Source organism: Hyperolius riggenbachi, chromosome 7 (assembly GCF_040937935.1).
Source record: "Hyperolius riggenbachi isolate aHypRig1 chromosome 7, aHypRig1.pri, whole genome shotgun sequence".
NCBI lineage: Eukaryota > Metazoa > Chordata > Amphibia > Anura > Hyperoliidae > Hyperolius > Hyperolius riggenbachi.
Genome location: NC_090652.1, coordinates 85,647,089 through 85,672,135, shown reverse-complemented (window position 1 = coordinate 85,672,135; position 25,047 = coordinate 85,647,089). Strand labels below are relative to the sequence as shown.

Sequence of the window (25,047 nt, the reverse complement as noted above, 5' to 3'; positions counted from 1 at the left end):
TCCCATTACTCTCCGAAATTATTGTCGCTAATTTCGGGGGACTATAGCGCGGTGGTGGGTGGGCAGAAAGTGGAATGGGGGAGGCACAGAGGCATGTCATGAGGCAGGTAACATGCCTCTGTGTCCCATCTGGAATAGACCTTAAGTCGAAATAGACCTTAATTAAAAGGAGACCTAAAGTCTGAATATGTCTCTGCCTCTTTTATAAACAAAAGGTGTCCCTCTTGCAAGTGTGAGTACCTACTGTACTCTGAAGACACCACCTGCCTTCCCAGAAAGATCTTTGCACATTAACCATTTCAGCCCGCAGGGATTTTTCACCTTTTGCGTCAGAGCAATTTTCACCTCCCATTCATTTGCTAATAACTTTATCACTACTTAACACAATTTATTGATCTATATCTTGTTTTTTCGCCACTAATTAGGCTTTCTTTGGGTGGTACATTTTGCTAAGAATTATTTTTTTCTAAGTGCATTTTAACAGGATTAATAAGAAAATAAATGGTAAAAAAATTCATTATTTCTCAGTTTTCGTCCATTATAGCTTTAAAATAATCCACGCTACCATAATTAAAACCTATGTATTTTATTTGCCCGTTTGTCTCGGTTATGACACCATTTAAATTTGCTGTGTCCGTGGCCCCCCATCCCCAGCAACATGGCGTGCAGAGTGCGCTGCTCAAGACTACCTGCGTTCCCCGGCATGCGGAGCAGAGCATGCCAGCAACTTCTCAGCGGTGCAGTTATCCGGAATTCTTCCTGTGTGGCGTCTTGAGACACAGCTGTATCATCCTTGAGCCACATCTGGCTATGGGGAGGGAAGCTGACTTGTACTGGGGGCACATCTGGCTTCTGTGGAGGGGACGATACTGGGGAGGGGGCTATACTGGGGAGGGGGCTTATATGCGAGTCAATCACTTTTTCCTGTTTTCTTATGGAGAGTGGGTACCTCGGCTTATACACGAGTAGGCTTATATGCGAGTATATACGGTAATCACCTGCAGCATATTATGTTATTTTCCTTAACTATGACAAAAAATATTAGAGGCAGAGGATCAGCAGGGCAGCCTGGCAAGGTGTATTGTTTAAAATAAATGTCAGCTTCCATATGTCTCTCACCTTGGGTTCCCTTTAAGGCTGGTTTCACACCAGGACGTTGCGTTTTAGGGGACGTTATGGTCGCATAACGTGCCCCTAACGCAACGCCTGGTGCTCCCTGCTTTTGACGTCAGAGTGAGCCGCGTTGTGCAGCTCACTCTGGCGTCCGTGATGCCGTGATGCGCACTCTTGGACGCATGCGGCATCACGTGGTCCCGCCGGCCAATCGCCGCACAGAGCGGCCGTTCCAGGAAGTAAACACTGCACGTCACTGAGTGCAGTGAATATTAATTAGCCATGTGCCTGGCCACTCTCCGCTCCTCCCCAACGTTACTGAGCATGTGCAAACAGTCTAACGCGGCTCTGCCGCTTACAAAGTACTGCATGCAGTACGTTATATTATGGCGCAGCGTTACAATGTAACGCAACCTGGGCACTGTGAACAGCCCATTGATTTTTCATTGCTGTGCGGTGGGGTGCGTTACAGGCTGCTCTAACGTGCGCCTGTAACGTCCCACTGTGAGAACCAGCCTTAATGTGTTAGAGGCAGAGAATCAACACAATAGACAGGTGTTATTTTTAAAAAGGAAGTCAGTTGTAGCGTCTTACATCTTCCTCTCGCTTTAAATTTCCCTTGAAGCCCCTCTACAACTTAGAATTTTTCCCCCATTATAATAAGCTGGAGATGATCATAAAATAGCCTAAATACCATGAAACAGCTGAGCAGAAGTGCAGACAGTTGACCCATGCTGCTACTGCTTTGTCTTTTCCATGCACTTTTGTAGCTCTCTGTCACAGTTGCTTGCAGCCTGACACCCCCCCCCCCCCCCCCCCCCCCCCCCCTGCATTTAGGAGCTTTTTTATGACTTCTAACTTATGGTAGTTTATGCTGGTGGAACTGAGTGGATTAGGGGCAGAAAAAAAAACCTACAGTGGAGAAAGATTTTCATTTAATCATTTTTTGTAAATACCCCACTGTTGGAATATTACTTACAGAGTTCTTTTTTTCCAGGCCACCTCTTGTTCAGAAGGAAGTGTGGCATTGTGAAAATGCCCCAACTGTCTTCGTAGACTTGAGAGCTGCTGAAGCGAATTCACACTTTAACAGCATGGAGCACAGGTCTCATCCACAAGCATTGCAGGATCTGAAAAGGGACAGCTTTATGCCGAATGGGTGAGTGCTTTTTTATTTCTTTTTCAACTACTAAATGGAAATAAAACTTTTCTGTATGTAGATTGACATGTTATAATTCCAAGTGAACACTGTAGAGAGAATGGTAAGGCTGAATGCAATACAACATTACCCTTAGTGACAATTATGTCAGGTGTGATACAGGGTCACTTTAATTGGATTACTTACAAAATTGGCTGAAGACTGTGACATGTGACATGAAATAAACTTATGTATGTACAGTGCCAACCATATTAATAACTAGGCTGGTTTTTTTTTTGTTTTGTTTTTTTCTTTTTCTCCCTGAAAGAGTTCACTGCTTGCTCTTACAGTAAGCTAAGTCTACCCATGTGTCACTGTATCATAACTTTTTTACAGGCCAGAATACACAGGTAAAAGTATGTTACTACGCCAGCTCCGCTACAGCAAGTCTGTGCCCCATTCTGACAGTCCTGACAACAGAATCCAGCAACCTCTCATCAATGGACATAAACATACAGATGTCATGCCAACGTCCCCAGACCACAGGTTACGACGACTAGAAAAAAGAGCTGACATCAGTCAGTCCACGCCACAAACGCAGGAGAAAGGATGTTGTATCACAGAGCAAGACATGAAGACGGAGGCGCCCAGCACAAGTAGTCCCAATCCATCAGACAAAATACAAAGAGAGAAGAGGTAAGAGAAAGCGTACTCTTCATATCCTTGCCTTGTACCCTAGACTTGCTTTCCTTAAAGAGAAATAGTAACCAGGAATTGAATTTCATCCTAATCAGTAGCTGATAGCCCCTTTCCCATGAGAAATCTATTCTTTTTCTCAAACGGATCATCAGGGGGGCTCTGTATGGCTGATTTTGTGGTGAAACCCCTCCCACAGTGTGATGTCTGTGTCACACTGTGGGAGCCTTGTTGCATTGTGGAAAATAACAGCTGTTTCCAACTACCAAAAAAAGCAAGCAGCATCTCCTTCTACTGACATCACCTTCCAGTAGTAAAAATGTCACCATGTGATGAATATATGAATATAAATCGGGGAGAGGAAAGATTTTACAATGGGCAAACACTGACCAAATCATTTATACATAATTGTAAAAATCAAGCACTTTTTCACTGGAGTTCCTCTTTAAAGCAGACCTGAACTCTTGCACATCACACACTGAAAAGTCTTTATCCCACATAAACAGTTAGGTCCATAAATATTTGGACAGAGACAACTTTGTTTCTAATGTTGGTTCTCTACATTACCACAATGAATTTTAAATGTAACAACTCAGATTCAGTTACAGTGCAGACTTACAGCTTTCATTCAGTGGGGTGAACAAACTGATTGCATAAAAATGTGAGGTGACTAGAGCATTTTTTTTTAAACACAATTCCTTCATTTCAGGTGCTCCAATGTGGAAAGGGGGTGGGGGAGAGTATGGTCAGGTTGTGTGGCAGATGCTCAGCCATGGTCACTAAAATCATATTTCCATATTTCTGTTTTTTATGTCCAAGCATCCACAATAAATGATACAGAGAGACTCTCCCATCAGTACCTGCCATTATTTTTGACGCAGGAGCCCATTTGTAATTAAGCTTTACTCCTTTTTTTCCCAATATTTTCACAACTTGTCAATAAAAACTTCAACTTCCTGGGTGAAGCTTAACAACTTTTTCACTTATCACTTGTGAAGTTTGTAGTGAGACAGCTGTTTTTATTGGATGATCTTAATTTTTGAGACACAAAAGACAATTTTTCCTGTAGATTAGCACTACGTCAGCAGTTATGGCAGAAAGCCAGTAATGATGTGTGTCCCCCATTTCAGTCCAGTGGAGATGATTGAGAAGGAGAAGCTGGAGAAAGAGAAGAAGAGCAGACAGCGGATGCAGACACAACTGGAAGCCATGAGACCGCAGAACTCTGTGAGCGGCAGGCAGCCAATGGCCCGGCACACGCCTGTTCTCTTCCATCTGGTGAGATAGCTGAAAGTGGTTTCCACCTTTTATTAAGACAATTTTGAGGCTTCCACTTATTCATACACTTACCTAACCATCAACTGATCATATTATGAAGACCACAATCCAGAAGAAGCGCACATAATCATATCTTAGGGCTGTATTTACCATAGGCACTGTAGACACGTGCCTACGGGCGCCGGATGATGTAAAGGCGACTCACTCCCTTCCCCTAGTGCCTCCCTCCCTCCTTCCCTATGCAGAGTGTAAACAAGAGGTTACTCACCCAGTTCTTGGCATTCCACTGATGAAATCTCACTTCAGTGGGGGCACCTCCTAGCTACTTTATACTGAGGTTCCTCTAGCTACCTAATACTAGGAGGTACCTCCTAGCTACTTAATACTGAGGGTACCTCTGGTTACCTATTACTAAGGGGCACCTGTAGTTATCTATGACAGGCAAGGAAAGAAAGGGAGAAGTGACAGCAGGGACAGCCAGCACACTTGCAGTGCAGTTTGGTGGAGGATTATAGGTTCATGGAGGGCGAAGTCTGGGGTGCCAAGACATTTGTGCCTATAGGCTCCAGTGATGTAAACCCGGGCCTGCTTAGGGTGCATAGTAGTGATTAGTACAAATTTTACTTAATCGTAATTTTGCAATGTAGTATGCAATTACCATGCAAAATTGTAATATCCTTTGTAACGGTAATCGGGAACCCTATTTTCATACCGACTTTAGCAGTTAACAGCAAAGCCCCCATACTGGCTGTTGTCAAAATTGCTACCTATGTTAAAGGAAAAGTGGGGACAATCACTTTTTTTTTTTTTTTTTTTTACATAGACCTTGTCGTTTTTTAGAAAATCAATTTTATTAAAATTTCAAAGTAAAAATGTTTTTAAAACTTGGCTAAAATCATGTTTTGAGTTTAAAAAACTTTTTTCCTTTGAATTTTAAAATCTATTTTCTCAAAAACTACAAGGACTTTTTTTAAAAAAAAATTCTTCACTTGTTCCCACGTATGTAAGGGGGGTTTTGCTATTAACCGCAAACGTCGGCCCAAAATGACACGTAATTATATGAAGTTACTAATGTATTACGCAAAATCAATACACTTTCCAAATCACCGTAAAATTTTGCATAATCATAATTAGCCAGTTACAATCATCACTAGTGCATGCAGATATCCAATTTTAATCGGCATAGAAGAATGGCTCCAGCACTACGTCTTAGACAGAGCCAGTGGCCTGCACCCACCACCCACTCATCCAACAGGTACTCCATATGCACTGTTCTAATGCTTTTATTTATCATGCTATAATCTTGGTTTTTATTTAGCTTACCTATCCTGTTGGTTGTTGGTCAGATGTAGGAGAAATTAATAAGCAAATATTTCTGCTGGTTTCCATCTTTACTGTTTCTCTGTGATGCCAAAAGTGACATCACTTCTGCCCTTTTTCCCCTTTCTGAACCCAGTTAAAGGGCAACTGAAATGAGACTATGAAGGTTGCCATGTTTATTTCCTTTTAAACAATACCAGTTGACTGACAGCCCTGCTGATCTGTTTGGCTGCAGAAGTGTCTAAATAACACCAGAAACAAGCATGCAGCTAATCTTGTCAGATCTGACAATAATGTCAGAAACACCTGATCTGCTGCATGCTTGTTCAGGGTCTATGGCTGAAAGTATTAGGGCTCATTTCCACTATCACGAATTCGCATGCGTTTTTCGCATGCAAATTCGCATAGCAATACAAGTGAATGGGACTGTTTCCACTTGTCAGGATTCCTTTGCGGTTTTCTGTGCAGAAAAAATTCGCATGGCAGAGCCATCAGAATCCGCATGCCGCATACCGCTATGCGAATCGCATACAATGTATTTAATAGGAAATTCGCATGAGGTTTTGGTATGCGAATTTTCATGCGAATTTTCATGCGAATTCGCATAGAAACAATGGAAAAGCACACCAGCACTGCCATGGTTAAATTCGCATGCATCATCATCCATGCGAATTCGTGTGCGAATTCGCATGAAAATTCGCATGGACCCGCATGCGAATTTCGCATCCGCATGCGAATTTTTCCCGCGGCGATTCGCACCGCACAAGTGGAAATGCAGCGTAAGAGACAGAGGATCAGCAGGATAGCCAGGCAACTGGTATTGCTTAAAAGGAAATACACTTGGCAGCCTCCATATCCCTCTCGTTTCAGTTGCCCTTTAAGGCTTTCAGACTGTGTTTTCAACACTGTTGAAATTGTTAACCTCTATTTGTATTGTTTTTTTTAATTACAGGAAGTTTCCTACAGGCCTGAGCTGGATACACTACCTGTGAGCAGGGAGGGGGAGATGTTACTTCTCACAATCTGGCTCTCTAGTTGTGGTCAGACCGTCACACATGCACAACACAGCAGCCGATTTCCAGCCTGCAGCCTCTCTCAGGCCAACATCTACCATGCATTTCTTGTCTGGCTCATCTCTTTGGTGAGTAAGAACCTACATATTTCATATTTAACCGCTTCGCATCCAGACCTTTTTTCCCACTTCTGGACCAGAGCAGTTTTAACAGTTTAGCTATGTCCTTATTTAATCAGAAATAACTTTATTCCTACTTACGACATAGAATTGAAATGTATATTGTTTTTTTCAAGACAAACTAGGCTTTCATTGTATGCCATTTTTTTCCATCTAACTATTTTGTTTTCTATGAATTTTAATTGGAAAACAAAGAGAAAACATTTATTTCTCAGTTTTACCAATTCCAGTTTAAAAATAAAAAGTGCTACTGCAGATAAAAAAACACAAATTTTGTTTGGCTATTCTTACTGCTTATCACAAAACTTAGATTATGTTCCGGTCACAATTTATGGTGAAGATATGTGATTCTGAGATAATGCTGCAGAGTGTATTTTTCACTATGAAAAGAGAACATAAAAGTATTTTTAATAGTAAAAATCAATCTCATTAGCTCAGGAAACATATATTCCCATTCACCAATTAGTGCTGCATCAGATAGTGCCTGGAATGTGCACAGGAGCAAGCCCAATCCTGCACAGCACTGCTTCTGTACAAGTTAGTAGATCTACTGACTTGTGGCTTAGATGAAGTCACAGAGGACCTATATCTACTGAATTGTGGATAAAGTGGTTGAAACAGGATTATCAGCTATAAAATCACATTCCATTTACTCACTGCTCTGTGTTTATTATGCAGCCTACAGCCTGACCCTGCATTGATGGCATTCCAATATAATCATAAATGTTTCTGCTGTAATAAATCTTATCTCAGTCAGCCTGGCTCAATTTGGTACATTGCCAAACAGAAAGAAATTCGCTATATCCCCTCCCAGATTCCTGCTCCTCGCTGATTGGCTGAGGGCAGTTCAGTGTGGCAGGAAGCTGAGAAGGGAAATACACCTCAGCTGCTGAAATACAATCTATGCTTTGCTCACTAGGGGTGGCCCTGCTTAGGAGAACTCATGAAGAAGCATGTGACCAGTTTGATCAGCTGAAAGATTTGTAAGGCTCTGATTTGCTGTGATGACTTCCTGGTGTAACACATGATCATGACCAGCAAATCAGAAGCTTACAAATCTATCAGCTGATTGTAATGATCTGCTCAGCTGCCTGTGCAGGCAGGCAGGCAGGCAGCCTTTTGACCACTGTTCAGGTCTGCATTCTGCAGGTCTCTGGAAGAGAGAACTTTTGTCAGTATTGCAGCTTGCCGCTGAGGAATTTGCATATGTTTGTCATGCAGATTGCCTAGCCACATCCCTTGTGGACTTGCTCTATAAAGAGCTATGTTTCCCACAGTAAGTGGCTGGTCATAAGAGTTAGATCCTGTGTGACACTCGCCGGGAGTGTCAGCCTTGCTCTTTGTTGAAGATTAGCCTAAAGTAATCCCTGGAAACTGCACTGGGCAGGTTTCCTTAGTGCAGTTGGGATTGCTTATCTGTTTTGTTTGTCTGTTGCGATTGTCCTGTCCCAGCGGTGGTCGACGGGAAATCGTTCTGTGTGTCTGGGTGCTAACCGGAACAGCGGTTGTTACTGGTAGCCCCTTCTGATCTGTTTCCCTGGATCGCACTAGCATCTTGCGCTAGTGCTGTAGATCCTTCTGTTCTACTACTCTGTACTTGGATCGCACTAGCATCTTGCGCTAGTGCTGTGGATCCTTCTGTTCTGCTACTCTGTACCTGGATCGCACTAGCATCCTGCGCTAGTGCTGTGGATCCTTCTGTTCTGCTACTCTGTACTTGGATCGCACTAGCATCTTGCGCTAGTGCTGTGGATCCTTCTGTTCTGCTACTCTGTACCTGGATCGCACTAGCATCCTGCGCTAGTGCTGTGGATCCTTCTGTTCTGCTACTCTGTACCTGGATCGCACTAGCATCTTGCGCTAGCGCTGTGGATCTTTCTGTTCTGTCTTCCTGGATCGCGCTAGCCACTTTCGCTAGTGCTGTGGATCCTATCGTTCGCTTATTCATGTTTTCGTGTGTCTGTCTTGTCTGCTACGAACGCTTGCTGGAGGCTCGGTGAGGTACCGTTAAGCAAGCGCTCGCGTCCTCTGTTTCATGTTTGTCTGTCGGTGGTTAGTTAGGCGTGTTTGTCTCTATTGTGCTTATCACTTGGAGACCGCGCATAAATGCGTGCACTGTTGCGAATGAGTGCGGTGTTCGCGTTTAGCTAGCATTTGTTAATTTCCGTATCTCCTCATTGTATGATTTGCTGTGCCTTTGCTACTCTCGTGCTCTGCCTTGCTGTAACCTTGTGTCACGTCTGGCGATCGCACCTCTCGCGATCGCATTCCTACTTCATATCTGCTGTGGTGTGTGCACCGTCGCGGGTTGGCGACTAGTTTGGTGCACACACATACAATCTGTCTCTGTGCTCATTCTCAATCGCCTCTCTTGCGATTGCGTTCCGTCCCTTCGTGCAATTCCTGTCTGGCGTGTGTGGTAGGGCAAAGGAGCTATTCCTCTGCACTCCACAGCTCCCCCTGTCGACAGGAATTTCCCTCTACAGGTGCATTGCACCTTCTGCTGGGTTTCCGCAAATTATACGTTTGTGGAGGATTTCCGCAGTGTCAGCGCACACGTCTTGTGCGCTGATCACGGAGAGAATTCCACAATCGTTACACTGATCAAACTGATCACCTGCTTCTCCATGAGTTCTCCTAAGCATTGCCATCCCTAGTGCTCACATGTGTTTACAAAGCAAGCCATATATGGCAGTGCAGTTTCTAGGAGAAAAAACGGAGTAAGGGAGGAAATAACATCAGGATTGGCTTTAGTTAGTGGTAGTAAAGATGGAAAATGCCTGAAACAGTTTTCTCTTTATTTACTTTATAAAAGTCACTAAAATCCAAACGTGGACAGTACAATGCATATGTTATGTAATTAGAACAAGTATTTATCTACTTTATATATGTTTTTTTTTTCCTTAGGAGAGTATGGTTGCCCCTGTTGCTTTAAAAGCCCACCTGTAGTTTTTAATTAAAAACAGAATGAGACCAGAGCTGAACTTTTACTTTTTAATCATGATACTACAATGATAATTTTTTTTCTGGTTCTTGTGTTTTTATATCGGTTTGTGGATTCTTGCAGGTGTCACCGTTTAATGTTCACCACAAGCCGGATGTCCCTTTCCAGGTGTTGGGGCTCCAGCAAATGTGGCGGGAGGAAGGACTGGCGCTGTACGCCTGTGTGTCACCAAGGCAGGCGGCAGCAGACCCAAGCCCTAAAATCAGGAAGCACAAGGTAAAGCCACAATCGTGTCTGCAGTGCATGACCTGGTTACTGTGAACCAGCAGCAAGACCCAAGCCTGGGAAATATTACTGCACAGTGGCGCATTTCATTTTTTCAATGATTAAAACGCTTATGAGGAGGAAAGAAACAATGTTTAAAGGACACCTGAAATGATGGGGATATGGAGGCTGCCATATTTATTTGCCTTTAAACAATACCAGTTGGCTTGCAGTCCTGCTGATTTTCTGTAGCTAGAATTTAAAGTCAATGGGAATAGTGTGTTAAAAAAAAAACCTATGGAGAGGGATAGCTCTGAGTCCTATAGAGCCTTCTCCGCTCCTCTCCCGGTGCCATAGGTGCAGTGCTGTCCCCGAGAGCAGTATTTGATTAATTTGGTCAAATACTGCTCACTCCGCTGCCAAAGGAGGCTTCGGAAAAATCTTTGGGAGCCCGGGTGCTCCCAAAGAAGGGCCGCTCCATACTGCGTACGGGCGAGCTTAGTATGGAGCCACCTGTCTTCGGGAGGACTCTGCTCATGAAGACTTCCAAAGTCCCCCATGGCTGGGAATTTAAGCACGGGAGCCAGCGCTGCACCGAGGGCTCCAGGAGGGGAGAGGAGAGGGACCTTCCCTCTCCTTAGGTAAGTATATGACTTTTTTTTTTTTTTTTTACACACGGTTCCCATTGACTTTGAAGCTTGCTGCCTGACCTGCTAACCACTTTGTCTTTTCCCCCTGTGTCTCAACCCCACTACCTTATGTCACTGGTTGTCCTGATTGTACAATATGTTGAACTGCTCATTATCTATGCTCCCTATTATTGTATGTTTTGCATGTTGCACAGCGCTACAGAATATGTTGGCGCTCTATAAATACAAATAATATTAATAAGACAGAATGCTGAATGCACATGAAAGTATGTGTTAAAGCCCCATCCAAGCACACCTATTTCCTAGTCCTTGCACATCTTGTCTGTGTTTGAACTCTGATCACCTGATGTCTGATAAATCACTTTCAAAGCACCTGGTTAGGGGTGGTGCTTAGTATAAGAGGGCAGGGCTTCACTCCTGGTCAGGAGTAGGAAATGCTCATTATGTACATGGAGAAGCATTGCCAACTATGCATGCCTTTGAGTTGATGTATATTGCATTTTATGCCACCTGAACACAAGCATCTTCTTACAGATCAAAGACAGCTTGCGAGGAACTTCCAGTTTCTACCAGCAGATGTCACTGTTCTTGTCCCATAACACTCTGCAGAGTGCTACCTGGTGGACAGAAGAGCTCCTTCATCAGCTGCAGGGCCAGCTGTTCCCAGTGAATCTGGATATCCCAGCTGTGAGACTGAGCAGCATTGCAGTGCTGAATCCCGATCCTGAGGTAGGGAATAGTTTACTCTGTTCCTTCATCAAAGATTCTTCTCTGATATTTCATGAGGCTCTGTTTCACATTGAGAAAGCCGATGACAAAGAAGGACTCTAAAATCAGAGACTTCTTGATCAGGATTTGATCATTTTAGATTTTTGTTAGATTTATTATTTTTATTGCCGCTTTCTCATCTTTTGTTTGCTATTTCACTGTTTAGTCTTTCTAAAGTTTTGGTGATCCTGAACTGAATGGAACTTGGAAGCTGCAGTCTGGGAGATTTTTTGGCAAGTGCCAAAATGAGTGACCTGAGTGATCGCTTTGGCCTTCTGGAATATAACAAATCTGGAGGTGGGGGAAATGACCTCGTCCCTGTGGAGTGGCTATGCCATAGTCACCTGCCCAGCGTTCTCCTCCTTCTTCCTGAGCATCACATGTCTGCTCTACTCTCCTTCTCTCCCCATTACCATAATGAGATGTCACCATAGGGGGTGCACGGCTACATAGATTGTCTGTTGTAACAAGGAGACAGGAGAAAAGTATGACATGAACCAGTAACTATGGCACATAGCTCTACTGCATGAGGAAGGGGAGCACACTAGCAGGAGAATACTACAGATGAGACAGTAAGATGGGAACACTACATCTGGGTTAGGGACATTTTGGGGGAAACACTACAGCTGGGCTGGGGATACTATGGGGGGGGGGGAGACACTACAGCGGGGCTGGGTCACTATTTGGGGGGGGAGGGTAGCACTACAGCTGGGCTGGGTCACTATGGGGGAGGCGTGGGGGAAGGACAACATTGCAGCTGGGCTGGGACACTGGGGGGGGGAGTACTACAGCTGGGCTGGGTCACTATTTGTGGGGTAGCACTACAGCTGGGCTGGGTCACTATGGGGGGGGAGGGGGGGGAAGGACACCATTGCAGCTGGGCTGGGACACTGGGGGCGGGGGGGGTACACTATAGGGGAGAACTACTAGTGGGCTGGGGACACTATAGCTGGACTGAGGGCACTTAAGGTGGGTAACTACAGTTGGGCTGGGGACATGATGGGGGATCACTATAGCTGAGCCGGGACACTATAGGTGGTGGGCTGGAGATCACTATAGCTGGGCTGGGGACGTTTATAGGGGTAGAACTACAGCTGGGCTGGGGACTTGATAGCAAATCACTATAGCTGGATTGGGGACACTAAAGGAAGCACCAGTGCTAGCATAGAGCACTGTAGGGGGCACTAAGTGGTAGAGGGTTGCAATGGCCACAAGGTCACGATTTGCGATGGGAGGGTGACACGAGAGCACTATTTATAGCATGAAGAACACAAAAGACCACAGAGAAAGTAAAGAAGGTTTTGCAGAAAGCAGTAACAGAAAGTACCACTGTTTACAAATGAGGTATAAAACTACTCATTGCAGTAAGTAGAACAGTAATAATCTTGCCAAGAGCACCAAAATAGTCATAAAGAAGCCTGAGTATCTTTAAATAAGTGTCCCGTATCGGTAATGAGCCTAGGCAGCATGTATGGTATCTCTAATCAAGAATAAAGCCTGAAGCCTCCATGCTACTGGATAAACCTTGGCCAAGATGATTGTTTTGGGCTTTTGTGGCTGAGAATTTAGCATGTGCATAGCATTAAATGACCAATGATGAGCAAACACTGCTTGCTTGTATGCCACCACTCATCCCTCGTGACCCTCTCCATAGAACAACACTGTAGCCAAGCAGTGTGTACAGTGCTCATTTCCAAAACCTGTCCCCTTACTGACTGCCAATCATGAAAGAAACTGAGCATGTGAATGAGGCTTAATACTCTGATCCAATAAGGAGGCAACACACAGAAGAGAGTAAAGCACACAGCTCTCCGTGGGAACTAACACTTACAGAGGACGTGAATGCAGAACTTCCTCTCTGCTCTAAAAGATAAGCAACAGCATAATAACCTTTAAAGAAAACATTTCTTTGTTGCAGCTGATACAAATACTATAATAAATCTGCAGTGTGTCTACTTCCAGCTTTCATGGAAGCAGACATATTGTTAACATCCTGTGTTTACCAATTACCTCTGCAGTGGCAGTCAGCTGACACTGCTGAGAGATCAAATTACAACTTGTGCTTAGTCTCAGATGAGGGGGAATTAGACAGGCTAAACTCTCTAAATACACACCGGGTGCATTTCTATAAATGTTTTCTTTCTGTCTTGTGCAAGAGTTCAGGTCCACTTTAAAAGTAATCTGAACCGAGTAAAATTATTTAAAATAAACACATGACGTAGCTGCACTGAATATTACATACTTACCTCACCATCAGTACCTCTCAGAAGCTCACACTTCCTTCCAGTTCTCACAAGATTTTGTAAGAACTGAAATGTATCAGTTTCTGGCAGTTATATATCAGTTGCTGTCAGTTATAACTGAAAGGACAACTGATGTGCCAGGTAATGTCCATGTTTCCCTATGGCTCAAGTGGGCCATACAACAGTTTATCAATGTGCTGACCAGGAAGCTGTTATGGGGTAATGGCCATTTTAAAATGGAGGACAGAGAATTCCATTGATCACAGTGGACTAACGAGATTCAGGAGAGGAAAAAGATTGATGAGTAGACTACACGGGAGGTAAGTATGAAGTGTGTATGTTTATTTTGACTTTTAATTTTCAGTTCAGGTTTGCTTTAACACTTTATCATAATACGTAATTGTTCATGACCGCTTCCTTTTATTAAAGGTATTTAGTACATTTGTTGCTTTTAGTGTTTTACTGTTCTTTTCTGTCTTTTTTTTCAGGCAGTGGACAAAGTCTTCTCGACATCTTCTGGGTTCTTCTGGCAAACAGTGGAGACTGAGGAAAAGCTGAGTCCACTTTCTCCTGACTTCTTTATAGACAGTGAGACAGAGGTGACAATTTCTCACAGAATAACATAAAGCTACACAGGCTACAGACCATGAAGCAATGTTCACCAGACTCAGGCTTTGTATACACGTATACAAACTCGGCGCGCCTCCGCCGAGAGTCCAGCGTGTGTACAGCAGCCCACAACCCCTCTCAGTCAGCGATCTGCCTGGTGGATTGCTTTACCCGATTGACAGCTGAGATCATTGTTCTCCCCACTTACCTGACATCACTCCTGTGCCCCTGTTGCCCTAGCAATCACATACGATCCTATTATGCCTTATACAGGTTCTAGGTGCAGTTGAGGACTGACATTATACACCTAATTTCTCAATCTCTGCTGTGGAGCGGAGTGTTATCCATTTTAGACTTTTTGATCGCATCCAATCGCTTTAGGCAGCAGCCATTACAAATGTCCACAAATCTTAAAGTGTACTTAAGATGAATGGATAAAAGTATCTTTACTTACCTGGGCCATCTTCCAGTCCACTGTAGTCCATCTGCCCCCTCCCCGTCTTCCTGGTCCTTTCAGTTGCTCTGCTGTCAGTCCAGGACTTGGCCATGCGCACCACCCGATCACGCTCCCGTCAGGGGGAGCATTCTGTGCATGTGCAGTTCATTAAGACTCTAAGTACGTGCAGTGCATTTTAAGTTGTGTGTGCATGGCCAGTATCACACATGCACAGTGACACGCAACCCAGCTGGATCAGCTACTTCACATATGCGCCATGTAGCCATTCATCTGAAATAGGCCTAAGAGTGCCAACAATTTTATCCATGTCTGTAGACTGTGACTAGTGCTTTGTTTTGAAAGTAATTCCAGGTGTCCTCCCCCCCCTCCCCCCCCCCCCCCATTATACGCTTGCTATTGGCTTCTATGACTCTGTGATTGGCAGCTATCTACTGCCCAGCTGTGAAAGCCCAGACCATATTGAGAACATCCACTGCCCTGAACCTTTGATACCCAGAAATGTTTTAGAGCATAGGCAAGTGTTTGAACTTACCAATCCCATGCCGAGACAGCCAGTCTGCACATGGACTAGATAACAGTGCATTTGACCTTTCTTACAAAGCAAAATGTTCACTGTTCTCCTCAGAATTATGGTCTCTTATTATCTGTCTTAAGAGAGAACTCTGCATCCAGTCTTCTACTAAAACAATGGTTAGCTCAGTTAAATGAGGGTAATACATTGCAAGAACCTCTCAGATTCTTATGCTGGGTACACACTATGACATTTTCTGTCAGATTTATTGTCACATCGATTATTTCCAACATGTCCGATCTGATTTACGACCGTTTTCCGTTCACTTCAATAGGAAAATGCTCGGAAATCGATTAGAAATCAGATCGGACATGTTGGAAATAATCAATCTGACAGTAAATCTACCAGAAGATCTCATGATGTGTACCTAGCATAAGATATTTAGCCCAATTTGATGTTTGAATGTAGAATTAGGCTAAATATTGTATACTATATGACCAGCTTAATAGTCCATGACTGGCTCCTGAAGATGTGAACCATTTCAGAAAACATGTCAAGCTGTGTTTAGGACAGTTGTGCTGCTAACGTTACAATAATTATGTACAATTGTTCCTACTGTGAAGCCGTGTGGGTGGTGTGGTGAGAAGACCTCTTTATTGCAAAAATTGGGAGCATTCCTCTGGTTATCCTTGACTTTGTTAGGGATAGAAGTGATATGTACATAATATGCCTTGAATCTATGCAAAGAAACTTTTGTGATTTTATGCTTAGGGAAGATTGTGTCCTATCTTTGCCTCGCTGGAAAATTTAAAGTATGATATTCTTCTCAGTTGCTAACTGCTACCTTGGCCCAAAATAGGACCTTCTTTGCCTATCTTCAACTATCATCATGTTATGTAATGTAAAAACCTCAATCACTAAAATCTGACACCACTGTAGGAAATTACTGATGTCAGCAGTCTTGAGGTTTGAACTAGATAATAGTTGAGGCAGTGTGAAACACTAATAAAATTATCTTGTAGAACATTATAAAGCATAAAACACTCAACAATATAAATTTTTTAATATTATTGCCTGTATTTTGGTTTTCAGACCGTTTTTACTTAACTAAATCCCATCTTTTCCCCTCAGGTGGTACCGGTTGTTTTGTTTGACATGCTTCTGCAAAACCCGCCTGCCTTTCACCACACCCTCCATCTTCTCCTCACCACAGGGCTGGATGTTTGTGGCCTTAGATTGCTCTACCCACAGTCCTTTGCTCTCCAGTCAGACTTTGGAAGAGGTACATTAATACTATAAATTTCAAAACTGTTCTTTAATAAGCTGGACTCAGTTTCAACACAGTCACTCTTTCTCATTTTTTTCAGACTTTGCCTCTCCTTCAAAAGCAGGTGAAGCCCAGCAGGTTCCTCCTGTGCTGGCTATGGCTCTCCGAGGACCCCATGCATTAGACCTATGGAGTAACATATCGGGCCCTTGTGACCCTGCACTTGCACGTCTGACTGACCACAATTCACTGAATGCAATTTATGGGCAGACAAAAGAGAAGCCTCTGCTGTATTATTCTCGCACCTCTGGGCGTATTCTGAGAGATATCAGCCTATGGTTTGGGGGAAGAATCCTAAATAAAGGCAATGTGAAGATTGGCATTCAGAATCCACCTAGGAAGAGGTATTAAAATTGGTCTTTAGGGTGGAACCATGTTTAAGCTGCAGTGATATAATTTTTATATCATTTTAGGTCTTGTAGTCCTACAGAAAAATGTCCCATTGCCCATGAAACCAACTTGTGTCGTCCACCAGCACTACTGACTGCCACCACTAAGGGTAAGTAAACCATGAGTAGGGGTTTGGAGACCAGCAGATCCATTATGTACAAGCCGGGACCTGCTTGGTTGCATGTTAAAACTTTAATTGTGATGAGCAAGAAATGTCATTGTGTCAAGATCACCTAGGGCCTCTTTGTCAAGGCGAAGTGTTCTTGACGAAATCTGGCGGGCTGCCAACACAAAGTTCCAATAATAAGGAAAAAGGACAGGGTAAATTCACCTCTATGTACCCGCTTTTGTAGCAATGTAAAAAGTTTCAGTGGCAACAATTAAAGAACTGCCACTTATAAATTTGACTTTATTGTAAGACAAACCAGAAACCAACATTTTGGGACCACACCAGGTCATTTCATCAAGGCAAAATTGCTCAATGGCAATAGTCTGTCTGCTGCTCTAAACAGAATCAACAGGGTTCATGGGTGGAATCATCTTCGTGCACTCACGGCCATGATGTGCAGTGTGCAAGCATCTGCTGCAGAATTTGGCTGCTGGGGAATGCGGCATTCTGCAGCAGCCGCTTGCACACTGCACACCACGCCCATGAATGCACAGGGGTGATTTCACAGAATATTGCCGTTGAGCAATTTTGCCTTGATAAAGGAACTCAGTGTGGTCTCAAAATTCACAAGGCAGTGCTAGTCCTTTGATTAATTGATTCCGGAGGGAAGCGTCATCACCAGAGCACTCCCGTGAAGTACAGTGGCATAACCATTAGTGTGTGCGAGACAATATTTGACCTTAATCAAGAAAGACTATGTAGAAACCTTAGCCGAGCATAAACCACACCCTCTGCCACTGCCAGCTGATCTTGCGAAAGAGCTACAGGTACCCATAGACTAGCTCAACTTCCCGTTGATATACAGCAGGTTTGATCGCTGTGATCGAATCTGCTGTGAAGTGGTTAATGCAAACGTCGATGGATCTTCTGATTTCCATCTGACATCGGTCGATTCAGTTGATTGGTCCAGATGGAAAATGCATTGCCATTGCCTAATAAAATCCATTTGCTATATGAATTTGTCTTCATTGAGGTAAGCCACCTCATCAATTTCTGCTGAGGTCTCCATGGTTCTTCAACAGTAAGAATTAAAGCCCCAATGTGTATTGAAAATGTAGAAAACTCTTTCCTCCTTCCCTAAAAATCACATGAAAAAGGAATTTCCCAGGATGCAGCATACTTGTAGAAAAATGCCTTTCCAGCATGTCTGAGCAAGGCTGTTGAGGTGACATCCCCACACTCTGGTCAGCTTAACAAGCCTAAAAGGGGTGTGTCCAAGACTAGGCAAGAGACACTTCTTCACAGCCTTGCAAAGAGGAGCAGTCTCTTGGCTGACTGTGACAAATCTAATATGTAATATTGTGCATAATAATAATATAATATTATGCAACCACTAGTACACATGACAGGCGGGGGCCCTGAGCACTGCCACTGCTCAGGACCCCCAAACCAGCATGTAACACAATAGGGGAGTGCAGGTGAACCCCGGAGCTTTTGTAATATTACACTCTGTGGTCTGTTAGGCAAAATATCAGTGATTGTACGTCTGACTGGGTTTCAGTCCTGCTGAATCTTTTGTTAATGCGTTTATGACACTTCCAGGAGATATATTTCTTGTGGCCTCTCCTGCCATTCCACCCTATGCTTATGGAGACATCATTCACACATGCTGCCAGCGAGGATTCACAATTCATGGCCTCCGAACCCTTCGTCTTTTTGCCAAACGTGCCTCTATGATGAACATGTCTTCAGCCCAGGTAGAGCTCCATGCTGTATGCATTTATTTGTAGTGCTGATGAAAATACAAAATCTATGCAGCTATGGTTATCAGAGGTTGACAACTAAACCTTATAATTTAATTACAGATATCCGTGTTCTGCTCACATAAGCTACCTGCCCAAGCTGAGGAGGAAGAGCCTCAGACAGCCCTCCTTGGGCCACGCCTCCACTGCTTGCTCCTCTTACTCAGGAGGGAAAATGCTGGCCATCACACTGCAGCACTTATACAAGGTGAAGTTATGTAAATGTGTTGGTCTCTGAACTGGATCCAGTGCTGCACGCTGTTACAATGTCATGTCCCTCTAGGTGTCATTTCCCTCCTGCTTTATTCTTTTACATTTATGTACTTGGCTGTCTTGTATCACCTGCACACCTGTGTCTCTCTGTAGCCACACCCTCCTTGTAAATCTTACTCAGAAGTTAGAGGGATGTATTTAGCTTACTGGTTACCTAGAACGTACTTCTGGTGCATCACTGCAGGTACTGCTAGTGTTCTGTAGCCAGCTAGCCTAGCCTTTGTGTTTATTATTCTGTGTCCACATCCAACACACTCGCAAGCATCTGAGACCCTAGTCCCGTGTCCTTTTCCAGCTTCTGCACCCTGGGAATTGGCTTATGGTTTGACCTCACCCCGTTTTTGAATTCCATTGCCAGCAGTATGTCCTCGGCCAGCTTTCTGGAAAGATCACAAAGGCTCGGGACCTGGGCGGCAGCTGGCCAAGGGCCGGCTGGACATGTAAGGGGGAAGCAGAGGGTGCAAATAGAATACAGAGGTTGCAAATAAGAAGCAACACATGGAAATAAGGAGCCTTAGTGATCTGTATATAACTGAAGGGGGCTGTTGTACATTAAGGTTAGACAAGGAAGACTGGGATGCACAAGAATTTGGAGGGGTGTGCTATACATGGACGGGAAGACACAAAAAAAGTTGGCCTAGTCGGTCTCAACCTCTTCAGTCTGTTTCTGGGTTGTGTTTGTCTGTAAGCCACCAGCAGAATCCCTCTGTGCTACTGCAATCACCATGTCAAACATCGCAAAGACATGGCAATCCACTCAATCAGGCTAACATGTGAAACTAAACATGAACTAACATGTGAGGAGTTCTATAGACCCAGTAGAAACACTTAGCAAAAATTAAAGGGAAAACTGCTCACACCTTCTTCCCGAGAACTTCAAAGTCCCATGTCCTCATGCAGACATGTAATGAATGCAGGGCCGGAGCTACCATAGGAAAAAATAGGCAGTTGCCCCAGAGCCTGTAGGGGCCCCCAAGTTGTCCCTCCCCCATCTGAACTGTTGCTCCCCAGGGACACTGCAGAGTCTGTTAAGTTGGGGGATGATTGGGGGAGGGTCAGCAGCCAGCTCAGGGGCCCAGGAGGGAAATTTTGGCTGCATCAAAGGGCCTCTGATGACGCTTTTTGGTCAGGGTGGTGTCTGTTGGGGGAGGCTCCCAGGCTAATCTTGCCCTAGGGCCCCATTGTTACTTGAACCGGCCCTGAATGAATGCATAGGTGCTGGGAAATGAAAACTGGCATATATTGTTCTTCCTACTTTGGAACATTGTCACTCCTGATTGTCCTGCCCAGCAAACGACAGAAAGTACCATAAGCCATATTACAGTATCAAACATGTTTGACCTAAGAGATAGATTCTGTCCACATCTTTGCTTCTATACACTGTTTATATTCACTTATCATTCTGTTTGCTATTTGACTTTGCCTTGCTAAATTCTAGGTTAATTTCTGTAGGAATCTATTGTCTAACTATTATTATGCGTTATATGAGACTGGTAACCTCTGCAGTGTTTTGCAGAGTTTATAGTCATGTCAGTAATCACACTCAAGGGAACTCAAAATCTGATCCCTGTTATGCCCATGCACTTGTGTCAAGACAACAGGGGCCATATGCGATTCACGTTTTCTCCTAGGTGATATTTTCACAACTTGCCAATAAAATTATTTTTAAGCCACAAGCAAGCAAGAAAAGAATCAGAATAATTTTGATAATACCTTTTCTTTGACTTTTTGGTACTTTTTCAATTGCAAAGTGCTGAAAAATTATTTTAAATACAAAATGAAAAATTATCTCCTAGGAGGAGAAAACGTGAATTACATATGGGCCCAGGAGTGTTATTCACGCAGATATGAATCGGTTTCCCTGTTTTGATTAAAGGGAACCTGCAGCAGACAAGACAATATAAATAACATTTACATTGCGCTTTTCTCCTGGCGACTCAAAGCGCCCTCACTAGGGCGTGCTCATTGGGCAGTAGCAGTGTCAGGGAGTCTAGCCCAAGGACTCCTTAATGAATAGGTGCTGGCTTACTAAATAGGAAGAGCCAAGATTTGAACCCTGGTCTCCTGTATGAGCCCTTAACCATTACACTTTCCAATAAGAGGTAAATGGAAGCTGCCATCATTATTCCCTTATAAACAATCCCAGTTCCCTTGCTGTCATGCTGAGCTTTTGACTTTAGTTGTTTTGGAGACCAAAGTCTCTGCATGCTTATTCTGGGCCAGTGACTTGAAGCTTTATTAGGGCCAGAGCATCAGCACAGAAGTCAGGCAGCTGGCATTGTTTATCAAAAAATAAAGATGGCAGCCTTGGTATTCTCCTCACTTCAGGTTCCCTTTAATAAGTTTGGGCAAACGTTACACTTTTGTTCCAGTTATGTGTGTACCCGATTTGCTAATTCTGCCCCAGTGTGTATAACTTGTAAATCTGTGACTAGTGATTGACCTCTGTCCATTTATAGCACATCTCTTCTGTTGCAGGATTAATGAATGACATGGCTGAACAGGGACTTCTGGGGGTAACCCGAAGCAACTTATGCCGTTCTGGAGATCTGGATCCCACGCTGTGTTTCCATGCTGCACCTTATTCTGACTCTCTGCTGCAGGGCTTGGGTAACCTATTTAAATGGACTAGGCTTCGTATGCTTATAAGTAGCTCCAAGTCACTGCAAGTGATATCATTTGTGTGTATTCCCTCCCAACATCCAGCTAGCACAGAATATTGGTAAAGAGGCACAATTTTTATGCTATGAATTAACTTCCATATTGGACGGATTTGTAAAATACAGCATGCAGATCCAAACAGACCCTAACCTAACGTGTCTTAAAGCAACCTTGGAAGTGATGTAAAAAGTGCTTTGACACACTGGATAAATTGGTCAGGTTGTTAACGGTCCTACCTGGGCCATTGTAATGCTCCAAAATCCCTTTGAAGAGGGCCCTTGTGGTACGCAAAACGTGGCATCTACCGGTAGTATTAGAGAGCCACAAGAGCCCGAGAGCCACAAGTGCCCGCACCCCATATTTGGAAGCTGCAGGTTCCTCCCCAGTACTAAGTAGCCAATAACATATGTATTAGGTAGTCACAGTTGCCCCTTGTTTCAGGAAGCCAGAGGTGTCACCCAGTAGTATACAAAGGTACCCCTATGTCATATGTGTCAAACTCCGGCCCACGGGCCAAATCTGGCCCTTTAGAACCATTAAATTTGGCCCTCAAGGGGTTTCCCCTTTTGCACCAGGGAAGCTAAATTGGAGGTGAAGCCCTAGAACATCAGGGAAACCATATAGGGGAGGTTGGGGGAAAGCACTAAACACTAGGAAACTAGGAGAGGTTGGGGGCCACTAGATACCAGGGAACTGTATAGGGGAGGGAGGACCACTAGACACCAGGGAACTGTATAGGGGAGGGAGAAGAACCATTAGACACCAGGGAATTGTATAGATGAGGAAGGGTGGACCACTGTACACCAGGTCATGGTATAGGAGTTGGAGGTGGCAATTAGACACCAGGGAACTTAATAAGGTGGCCACTAGACATTGAGGTTGGCCCGCGACTTGGTTCCAGTGTTCAGTTTCGGCCCACTTCGTATTTGAGTTTGACAACCCTGCCCTATGTTAAGGATCCATAGGTGTCCTCCAGTATTAGGTAGCCATAGTGAAGCAGGTAACTTCAGCGTTGAAGCGGGGCGCCGTCATAGCAGCAATGCTGTGCTGCACGCACCGCGCAAGAGTAATTTGGGGAGCCAGACCCCGAATTGCATTTCCCTCTGAGTTGCTACAACTACACTGAGATTCGGGTCGCCCTGCGCCCAACTCACCAGCGACACGACAATATGAACGCAGCCATAGCATCCCCCAAGTATGAGAGTCTTTCTCCTTATGTTGATGTTCCTACAAAATAGCTAAACTCCCCACGTTCCATGGTGGTGGCATTTCCCAGCACCACTCAGGTGTTGGGTCACGCGTCCTATTTGTGGCGGTGGGGCTGGGATTTCCAGCATTCCTTTACATGAGGTAGTGAAGTGAATGATGCGCAGCCCAAATGCCCCAAGCAGCATATTCTGAAAGGCTGATTCTCTGCAAAGATAGTGACCTCTTCATGTTTCCTGCTACCTTTCCACAGAATTGATGTAGGTATGTTGTAATCTAACTTAAAGGGAACCTTAACTGAACGGGGGGTATAGAGTTTTACTTACCTGGGGCTATTACCAGCCCCCTGCAGCAGTCCTGTGCCCTCGGCGCCGCTCTGGAATCCTCTGGTCCCCCACTGTCACTTAGTTTCGTTTTTGACGACTCACCAGTCGCCGGCCGCCATGCGTATTATTGGACGCATTCACCAATGCAATTAGCGCTATTGCGGACCGCAACGCGTACAAACATACGCGTTGCCGCATATCTACGCGTGCGGAATGCGGCAACGCGTATTTTTGTACGCGTTGCGGTCCGCAATAGCGCTAATTGCATTGGTGAATGCGTCCAATAATACGCATGGCGGCCGGCGACTGGTGAGTCATCAAAAATGAAACTAAGTGACAGCGGGGGACCAGAGGATTCCAGAGCGGCGCCGAGGGCACAGGACTGCTGCAGGGGGCTGGCAATAGCCCCAGGTAAGTAAAACTCTATACCCCCCGTTCAGTTAAGGTTCCCTTTAAGTCAGCTAGCTAGCTATTTATGCCTGTTGGCGTGATAAAGCGTTGCTTTGCTTAAAAGGGATCCTACTGTGTTAATGCATCATGTGAGACTTGACTCAGACAATTTGCTCTTACTTACTGTTAACTTTCTTTTCTGAATGTAGAATAGGAGTTATTTAGGCTAAGTGTTTAGGCTTTTCAGTGTGACGAAGTGTTACCTTGGTTAGAATTTCAAAGTGAACCTGCTGAGTTAATGATTAAACACTACTAAGAGACGCAAAAAAATGTATAAAAGCGTTAAAAGAAGAAAGAGTGTTGGACTTACATCCTCCAAAGATAGACCAAAGGTTTGGTCAAAAAGAGCTTTTTTTTTTTTAACTGAAAATAGTTGAATGAGAGCAAATATTAATAGAATACACAGTGTGTGTGTGTGTGTGTGTGTGTGTGTGTGTGTGTGTTTATTATAGTCAGAGGGGTATCTCAAAATTGTTAAAGATGGGCTGAATTTCCAAATTTCCTTGAAACCAAATCCATTTAGATTCTCTTGAATACTGTACATACAAATTGTGTGATCCATGTAAAAATAGTAGTTAGACTTAGAATACAGGTAGTCCCTTCTTAACGAACGAGATAGGGACTGTAGGTTCAATCATAACATGAATCTGTTCTTAAGTCGGAACACTGTGCCATCTCTGCCCGCTGTACCTCCTCTATACTCACCTGTGCCTCCAATGTTTCCCTCTGTGTCACCTCTGTTCCCCTCTGCCTTCATTGCCCAACTCTTTGCCACCTCTGCCCCCCACTGTGTCACCTCTGTCCCTGTACCCTCGGTGTCTCCATCTGTGCCTCCTCCCCTCTGTGCCTCCACCATGTCCCTCTGTACCACCTCTGATCCCTGTCCCCCTTTGTGCCTCCTTCTGTCCCCCTTTATCCAGGGCTGGATCACACATTTGCTTTAAAATGTGTAAAATACACAGAACCTTGAATTCTCTATACAGTATGGTGTACCACAGAAAGAAATATCATTTTACTGAGTTTTTCTTTGATTTTCTCTAAAACTATAAGGGCTATTTGTAAAAAATGTTTTTGACTTTTTCCCATTTTCATGCCGTTCGTAACGGCGGGTCGTTTGTAAGTTGGGTGTTCATAAGTCGGGGACTAAGTGTAGTGTATTCTAAGCCAAACTACTATTCCTACGTGCATCACACAATACTTATGTACAGGATTCCAGACTCTAGAGATTCAAATCTTTTTGGATTCAGATGTGAGAAAATTTGGGATTCATCCCATCTCTAGTTATTATACATCAAATAGAGCAAAGATTCTAGCGCTCCC

General features: G+C 44.1%; 1 protein-coding gene across 3 annotated transcripts in view; it reads left to right on the top strand.

Annotated features, from left to right (window-relative positions):
* LOC137524412 (dynein axonemal assembly factor 8-like) overlaps nucleotides 1–25,047 on the top strand; it is a 259,050-nt gene that overhangs the window by 24,640 nt on the left and 209,363 nt on the right. For 2 of the 3 annotated variants that reach the window (XR_011022677.1, XM_068244201.1), the window contains exons 7-19: nucleotides 2,111–2,272; nucleotides 2,648–2,947; nucleotides 4,078–4,225; nucleotides 6,498–6,686; nucleotides 9,805–9,957; nucleotides 11,130–11,324; nucleotides 14,095–14,205; nucleotides 16,315–16,465; nucleotides 16,551–16,854; nucleotides 16,924–17,009; nucleotides 18,612–18,766; nucleotides 18,875–19,019; nucleotides 21,563–21,694. Coding sequence is in view for 2 of the 3 variants with exons in the window: in XM_068244201.1 (XP_068100302.1) it covers nucleotides 2,111–2,272; nucleotides 2,648–2,947; nucleotides 4,078–4,225; nucleotides 6,498–6,686; nucleotides 9,805–9,957; nucleotides 11,130–11,324; nucleotides 14,095–14,205; nucleotides 16,315–16,465; nucleotides 16,551–16,854; nucleotides 16,924–17,009; nucleotides 18,612–18,766; nucleotides 18,875–19,019; nucleotides 21,563–21,694 (2,231 nt within the window). In the remaining variant the exon portion in view is untranslated. The remainder of the gene's footprint in view (nucleotides 1–2,110; nucleotides 2,273–2,647; nucleotides 2,948–4,077; nucleotides 4,226–6,497; nucleotides 6,687–9,804; nucleotides 9,958–11,129; nucleotides 11,325–14,094; nucleotides 14,206–16,314; nucleotides 16,466–16,550; nucleotides 16,855–16,923; nucleotides 17,010–18,611; nucleotides 18,767–18,874; nucleotides 19,020–21,562; nucleotides 21,695–25,047) is intronic. The other variant, XM_068244202.1, reaches the window with a different exon arrangement.